The sequence below is a fragment of the Limanda limanda genome, chromosome 7 (assembly GCF_963576545.1).
Source record: "Limanda limanda chromosome 7, fLimLim1.1, whole genome shotgun sequence".
NCBI lineage: Eukaryota > Metazoa > Chordata > Actinopteri > Pleuronectiformes > Pleuronectidae > Limanda > Limanda limanda.
In genome coordinates, this window is record NC_083642.1 from 111,662 (window position 1) to 120,000 (window position 8,339).

General features: G+C 41.5%; 1 protein-coding gene across 1 annotated transcript in view; it reads right to left on the minus strand.

Moving 5' to 3' along the window:
- Positions 1-873: 873 nt before the first annotated feature.
- Positions 874-8,339, minus strand: part of LOC133005385 (vasopressin V2 receptor-like) — a 12,426-nt gene continuing 4,960 nt past the window's right edge. Inside the window, exons 3-7 of the mRNA XM_061075047.1 lie at positions 7,295-7,540; positions 5,587-5,733; positions 5,053-5,257; positions 4,190-4,366; positions 874-2,860 (exon numbers count right to left, since the gene is read on the minus strand). Coding sequence (XP_060931030.1) covers positions 2,682-2,860; positions 4,190-4,366; positions 5,053-5,257; positions 5,587-5,733; positions 7,295-7,540 — 954 coding nt within the window. The 3' untranslated portion in view covers positions 874-2,681. The remainder of the gene's footprint in view (positions 2,861-4,189; positions 4,367-5,052; positions 5,258-5,586; positions 5,734-7,294; positions 7,541-8,339) is intronic.

Genomic DNA, 8,339 nt, shown 5'->3' on the forward strand with positions numbered 1-8,339 from the left:
AAGAACAATTAAAAAATGTACATTTCTCACAGTAACATAAAATATTTCTGTGTGTGTTTTCCATGTTGATTCCTTGTTGAGCTGTTTTGTTGATGCTCGCTTCGTCTCTACCTCGTTCGCTCTATCGTCCTCCAAGTTCACGTCCACATAGACGATCAGATGTCAGAGTTCCAGCCGCGTGTAGGAAGCTGTGAGATCAGTTCTCACACTTTCTATCTCTTGTTCATGTATCTGTCTCTCAGTCTCTGTTGCACCTGTGCTGCCACCACAGACCCCATCAGTTGTGTGGGGACAAACCTCCAGACAAACTCCAATGATGCCGAACAACACACAACAGTTCACACATGTTTTGAAACAAAGGGATCAAGCGGAAAAACAAATTGTGCATAATTTCGAAAAAATCATGTGTGTACGAACGCGTGTGTGCGTGTGCGTGCGTGTGTGTGTGTGTGTGTGTGTGTGTGCAGTTTAAACTGAAGCCAGGGTTCATCATTTCAGAAACTGCACTCTCAGCACATTAATGTCTAAATTGGGCGTCGTCTGCAACTTACCGAACCAGCCTGAACTAACAAAACATATATATGGAGGTTTTAAATAATTCATTACTTGTTCTTAACTTAAATGTTTAATAGTTTAAAACATTTGTCTTGACAATGTTGAAAAATTATAGAATGAATTTTTTAATTCTTTTAAAGAAAGGATCATTATTTTTTACTTTTTACGTACATTTTTATTATTGTCAACACATTCATTGAAAAGATCAACAATTAACTGATCATGCAAACCAGTAGGGCTCTGCAACTGATAATAATTTCCATTGTCAAGTTATTTCATTTTTTAAATTTTATATAAAATATATAACATCAGATAATAAACAAATTTCCAACTCAACACAGACAACCCACTTTACTGTTTATGTAATATTCTCATTCTAAAAGCTTGAAAACACATAGAATATGAGTGGTGTTTATAATCTGAAAACAATCATGATCTTATGAGAATGTTTTTTTTATTGGAGCAGGGTTTTTCACACTGAAAGATTTTCGGTCAAAGTTTAAAATGACGACATTGATTTACAAGACAAGATTGTACAGTACGTTCACACTGTAAAATACCTTTGTTTATTCTGAAAGCTGTTCTAAGCATACGTGTCCAAATTGATTCCTTTTTAAAACCAATGACTACAGGAGGTAAGTCGTCCTGAATGTTGTTTGGATGTTAACACACGTCGTTTGATTTGTTTCATTCTGTTTCTACCTGAAGTTTTCACTCGTCTCTTTAGTACTATCTGAAATAGAGGATGGACACGTCAATGTTTCAGTAGAAATAAGAAAAGAGAAATTATTTGTAGACAAACTGAAATATGCTGACACGTATCACATGACAGGTATATTTTAGTTTACTCCATTTCGAAATGGACTAAATGAATCACTTATTCTGCCTCTGAGACGTGTGACTGAACAAAGTAGTGAAGGACTACAACAAAAACATTACAAAAGAACGTAGTCTTTCTTTTCAGTTTTCTTTTTGAAATGGTACTGTACTTAGCCTCAGCACATTTTTTTTAAAATAAGAAGAAATCAATGAGTTAACTTTTTGGAAAATAACTTTTTCTTTTATTTGCATTAGATGTTTTTATCTTTGTATGTGTGACGTGATAAGACGGCTGATGAATGAGAGAATAAACACTTTTTAAAGCAAAACTCATCACATTTGTTTTGTTCTGTAGTAAAATTGTTCTTCTTGACCTTCACCAGGTTCCACTGAGCCTGTCCTCCTTGTCTCTGAGCAGCTTCACACTGATAGAGCTCTCTGTCCTCTGTCCTCTGTCTTCTGTCCTCTCTCCTCTCCCCTCTGTCCTCTGTCCTCTGTCCTCTGTCCTCTGTCCTCTGTCCTCTGTCCTCATCCTTCGAGACCTCTCTGCTGCATTTGACACAGTGAACCACCAGATCCTGATTTATCTGAGCCTGAACCTTGTCCTCTCACTACTGGCGTCCCTCAAGGTTCTGTCCCGGGTCCCGTCCTCTTCTCTTTGTCCACCAAATCTCTCGGCTCTGTCATTCACTCACAGGACTTTTCCTACCACAGCTACGCTGATGACACCCAACTAATCCTCTCTTTCCCCCGATCTGAAACACAGGAAGCAGCAGGACTCTCTGTCTGTCTGACTGACGTCTCTCACTAGATGTCTTCACACCACCTGACAAATCAACCTTGATTAGACTGAACTACTTTTCCTTCCAGGGAAAGACTCCTCCCACCCACGACCTTCATGTGATGCGTAGCGTCTTACTACCGCGAGGCGGCGAAGTTTCCCCTCAACAGCCTAAAAATATTTGTGTAACCACTATTCTCATTTATTAAAATGTATTTACATTAAACAAACTAAAGATAAAATATGGGTTAGATGAGCTGGATTTTTACGTTAAGGCCAACATCGGGCAAATATTTTCCTTTCCTTATGCTAACTTCATGCTAAGCTAACTGTCATAGGCATAGCCTCTTTTCTCTCCATCTTGAAATATTCTCACACAACTAATGTTTTTGTATTCACGGACAGAGAGTGTCAAGAAACCAGGTACAGTAGGTTTCACAAAATGTCAAACTCAGAGTTGTATTTTGTACACCAGGTGCTACACACTCTGTTGTGTATTTATGACAGGATGGTTGCAGTGTGTGACTCAGATGTTGGAGTTGTGTGTAGCGGTGGAGTCATTGGGTAAAGAGCCTCGACGCTGAGTGGGACAGAACAGCAGCTGCCGGACCTCCAGAGACACGCTGCTGGAGAACGCTGCGTAGATCCACGGGTTGGTGCACGAGTTGAGACTCGCCAACAACATGAGCAAAGTGAACGCTGCATCTGCACACACACACACACACATGCAGATACACACATACACAGGAGGCAGGTTGTAAATGACAGAAGTAAATAATCAATAAAAATGAATAATAATAGAAACATAAGGAAATATGTGTGTTTGTTTATATATTGACATTAAAACTTCTCCGATTGGCTCCCTGTAAACTCAGAATGACAAGATCCTGCTCCGCACAGATAAAACCTACATGTACGTCGGCCTGAACATCAGAACCACAGGTAACTTCAACAAAGCTGTGAAGGACCTGAGAGACAAGAAGGACGTTCTATCAGAAGAACATCGGGTTGGACATCCCAATTCAAATCTGCCTTCATATATTGGACTCCGTGATAAAACCAATTTCACTTTATGGTTGCGAGGTCTGGGGTCAACTAGCCAACCAAGATCTTACAAAATTGGACAAACACCAAATTGAGATTCTGCATACAGAATTCTGCAAATCCATTCTCTTCAAAAAATAACCAAATAATGCATGAAGAGCAGAATTAGGATGATACCATTCATTATAAAAATACAAAAGAGAACATCTACATTTTATTATCATCTAAAGGAAAGTGACCCTGACACACTCCATCTCAAAGCCATGACCTATATTGAGACCCAAGAAAGAAGCCCCCTGAGCCAGCTGGTCCTGGGAGTCAGAGCCCCCCCAAACAGACGCCCAATTAGACTCAACACAATTATAAGAAAAGAAAACTATTTGACCTCTTGGGGGAATCAACCAAAAACCAGAGCAAACTGGAATTCTATTTGGCCCAAGACAGAGAATACTCAGTGGCAATTTACCTGACCACTGTGACAGATCCAAAGCTAAGGGAATCCTTGACCAGACTCAGTGAGCACATGGAGAGGTCACTGGGAGAGGTCACTGGGAGAGGTCACTGGGAGAGGTCACTGGGAGGGGTCACTGGGAAACCTGGTTCCCCAGAGCAGACTGTGCACCCGCTGCACCACGACATCAGAGACAGATTACAGCCAACTTTGAAAACATGGCTAACATCAAAAGACTTCCATATCTGCTGGTGAATCACAGCCAATGGAAACAAGCACCATGAAGACTGTCAATCAAACTGTGTCTTCCTGCTGACATCTGTACATAGACTCACCCACTGTACACAACAAATATGTGAAATACATTCCTAAAAAGAAAAATGGTGCTGTTTATATAGCTCTCACTGCTATTTTTAACTGCAAAATATGATAATTATAGATGTAAAGATGTTATTAATGAGCAGTAAACAGTTCATAATAATAATAATAATAAATGTTCCTCTCCTCTGATTATCACGACATGTAGTGGGTTTGATCACCGTTCTGCGGGGGGGCCGGGGCCCAGGCGGCCCACAGCTGAACGCTGAAGAACGGCGCCCAGCAGAGCGAGTAGACCACGACGATGACCAGCGTCATCCTCACTGTCTTGGACATGGCTGCTGACACTTCTCCACCTCCACCTGCAGGGGGCGCTGCTGCTTGAGGCTGGAGCTCAGCTGACACACAAACACAGATTTAAAATGAATCCAACATTTAAAAATGTTGAATATCTATAAAATGATCATTCAAATTACTAAAAAATGTATTAACAAGTTTACATCAAACCCCTGAATTGTGATTGTTAAATTCTAACTCATTAATAGCATAACACACCTTTTGCTTTTGACTATGGAAAGTTTTGTTGAAATATGTCAAAGTTTTGAAACTAATACATTTTTCCTTAGAGAAGAAAACTGTTCCTGAGACAGAACTCAAACTGCAGCTCAGTGACTCACCTACACACTCAAATATAAAAACTACAAACTACAGAGATTTACCACGAGTCCTTTTGTTAACATGATCACATGCAAATACAGAACAAGAAAACCGTTTAATATCATTTCTGATTTTATATGTGTGACTTATTTGACATTTAAAATGTAACCTCCCAAAATTATGTTTGTGAATGAGTTGTTTGGTTGGCATTGTTAGCTTAGCTTAGCATAAACCCTGGAAGTGCAGTGAAACAGCTGATTAACCTCGACCAGGTCACTTTAAGGTCGGAGATCAACAGCGAACATCTTATGTTTCATCAAACTTTAGTTTTAATCACATAACAAACCTTCTACTTCATTTTGACCTTTGACCCTATAGAGGATTTGATGATACAGGACTAAAGCAAAGCGTTGTCTGTGGCTCGTACCAGGAAGAGGATCTGTGTTGGACCCGAGCGGACCCAGGGGGAGGGGCTGATCCGAGGATCTGGGCTTTGAGTTATTGTTGAACATGAGCGGAGAAACATACAGCGAGAGACTGGACGCCCAGCTACTGCCCCCCCCCCTGGATGGAGGGTGCAAGGCGGGCGACTTCAGGTACAGATTGTTGTGGATTTCTTTGAAGATTCGCACCTGAGGGGAAATAATCATCAAACTTTACTCGATGGCACCTTTTCAAACAACCAATTCAAAGTGCTTTTCATGTGGCTAAAAAGGAAATTAAAACAAGTTGAAAACAAGAAGAAGTTTTCTATTCAGGAGCGACGGGATTCATCCCATTTTGGATGCTTTAATATCTAGAAACCAGACAGTCCAGAGCTGAGATCAAGAGCTTCGTGTTCTTCAAATGATAAAATGCTGTTTTTGTTTGAAACCAGAGACCTCCGGTGATGGTGTGGTAAAATAAAATCTATCGACAGTTTTCAGAAAAACAATTTTGTGTCTGGTCTGATGCTCCGCACCTGACAGACAGTGATGATGAGGACAGGGAGGATGAAGACAGCAAGAGTCATCCAGGTCACGTACGCTTTCAGACCCCACGACTCAGCAAAGTGGCCCCAACACTCGTGCACTCCTGGAGCCACTTCTGAGCGGGAGAAGATGAAAACCTGTGGACAAGAAGACGTGTGAGTGATTGTCTGTTTCCTTCTTTTAAAACAAGGACAAGAGAACTTTCATCACACAGAGCAAAACCAGCGGAACAGGAAATAGGAAACAGTTTGGACAACATGACTATGAAACACATGATTTAAGGATTCATGGAAGTTTTAGAGACAAGTTTTTTCCCGATGAACAATTAACGCTCTAAAATATACATGGGGGGGGATTTCAGGTAATCGGGGACACCCTGACTGTAAGTTAGCCATGACGTCATGTGACTGAAACCACATGACTGTGTGAAGGTGATATCACAGGTGGGGGGGTAAAATGTCAATGAGAAGGTCCCCTTGAAATCACATGATGAGATTCTCACCCGATTCATGTTATATTATGTAAATCTGTCATAAATGAGACAAAGTTCCTGATAGTTTTCAAATTATGTTTGTGATTTTTTTAAGCAACAAAATATGCACTGATTTGTTGAAAATTAGTCTTTTAAAACGTTTGGCATCAAAGATGATTGATAATGTTGGACAGTCAATTCATTTCTCTAAATGTGGGAATATGCATTTAAAGACTGAAGTAAAACAGAGATAAAGTAAAGAGATGATCTTCAGTTGTTAATGTTAATGATGTTGTGAGTTGAACACACTCTGTCCCTGTGTGACATCATCAGACTGTGTCCTGCAGCCTCTGGTTTCACCAACATGTGGAAAAGACAATGATCCATGATGAAGAGTCTCTGACTAGAGAGGACATCTGTTCCCCGAGTAAAGAGTTAGCCCCCCCCCCCTACTAGAATGTAAACAATATGATTTTAATATTAATTAATGAATGATGCATAACAATGTATAACATTTCTTGCCAAAATCCTTTTCAAAAATTGGTAATAATGAGCTTGACAAGTATAAACCAAAGTCACGCCGGCTTTTTTAAGCTTAAATCAATTGTCCCACATTAAAAAGTGACCTGTCCCAGATTATCAGATTCACGCAGATTTTTAAAGAAAAGAAAACGCTGTGTCATGTTTCCATTCTTTCTGCTGTCGTTAGAAAACATCTCGAGAATCACAGGAAGGTTTAATACGTTGATTTATTGTGTGAAACAGTTTTGTATTTGAATAAATCGCAGAAGTCAAAATTTATTCCCTAACAACGGTAAAGTGAGAGCAGAGCGATTTCCTTCACACTCTGGAAGATGTTGACCAATCAGAGGAGACTGGGCTTCATCAAGAGGGGGGTCTTAAAGAGACAGGGGCTCAAACCAGGATGAGAAGAGGAGCTGGAGAGACGGACAGTCTGAGGACAGTGATGAACATCAGAGCATGACAACCTTTCATTAGATGATCAACCTGGGTGTCTCCATTCAAACATCCTCCTGCTCCATGTGATGGTTTAAAGGAAAAAGCTCCGACCTTCATAATGTCGTTTGTCAGAGAAATTCCTTTTATGTTTTTAATATCAATTACATCTGGGTTTTTATAATCTCTCCTCAGCTCTTCACTTATACATTCATCAAACCTTCAGGACATGAACCTTCATAGATATTATCAAACCTGTGTCCTCCTACCTGTGGCAGGCTGAGCAGCAGCGACAGGCCCCAGGCCAGCAGGATGAAGGTGTTCCAGCGTCGGGTGGCGCCACTGCGGTGTGCCTGCAGGGGGCAGCAGATAGCGTAGTGGCGGTCCATCGTCATGGCGACTATCATGTAGGAGGAGGCGAACATCCCAAGCACCTGCAGGTACTTCACCAGGCGACACAGGAAGTCAGGGCCAGGGAAGCGGCCAATGGCGTCCCAGACCAGCTGAGGCAACACCTGGGGGGGGGGGGGATGGAGGGAGATGTGGAGAAGGAGTGCGTGAGAGAGTGTGTGAGTTTGTGTGAGAAAGAGTGTGAGTTTGTGTTTGTGAGAGAGAGTGTGTGAGAGAGTGTGTGAGTTTGTGGTTGTGTGAGAGAGTGTGTGAGTTTGTGTTTGTGTGAGAGAGTGTGTGAGAGAGTGTGTGAGTTTGTGTTTGTGAGAGAGAGTGTGTGAGAGAGTGTGTGAGTTTGTGTTTGTGAGAGAGAGTGTGTGAGAGAGTGTGTGAGAGAGTGTGTGAGTTTGTGTTTGTGTGAGAGAGTGTGTGAGTTTGTGTTTGTGAGAGAGAGTGCGTGAGAGAGTGTGTGAGAGAGTGTGTGAGTTTGTGTTTGTGAGAGAGAGTGTGTGAGAGAGTGTGTGAGTTTGTGTTTGTGAGAGAGAGTGTGTGAGTTTGTGTTTGTGAGAGAGAGTGCGTGAGAGAGTGTGTGAGTTTGTGTTTGTGAGAGAGAGTGTGTGAGAGAGTGTGTGAGTTTGTGTTTGTGTGAGAGTGTGCGTGAGAGAGTGTGTGAGTTTGTGTTTGTGAGAGAGAGTGTGTGAGTTTGTGTTTGTGTGAGAGAGTGTGTGAGAGAGTGTGTGAGAGAGTGTGTGAGTTTGTGTTTGTGAGAGAGAGTGTGTGAGTTTGTGTTTGTGAGAGAGAGTGTGTGAGAGAGAGTGTGAGAGAGTGTGTGAGAGAGTGTGTGAGTTTGTGTTTGTGAGAGAGAGTGTGTGAGTTTGTGTTTGTGAGAGAGAGTGTGTGAGAGAGAGTGTGTGAGAGAGAGTG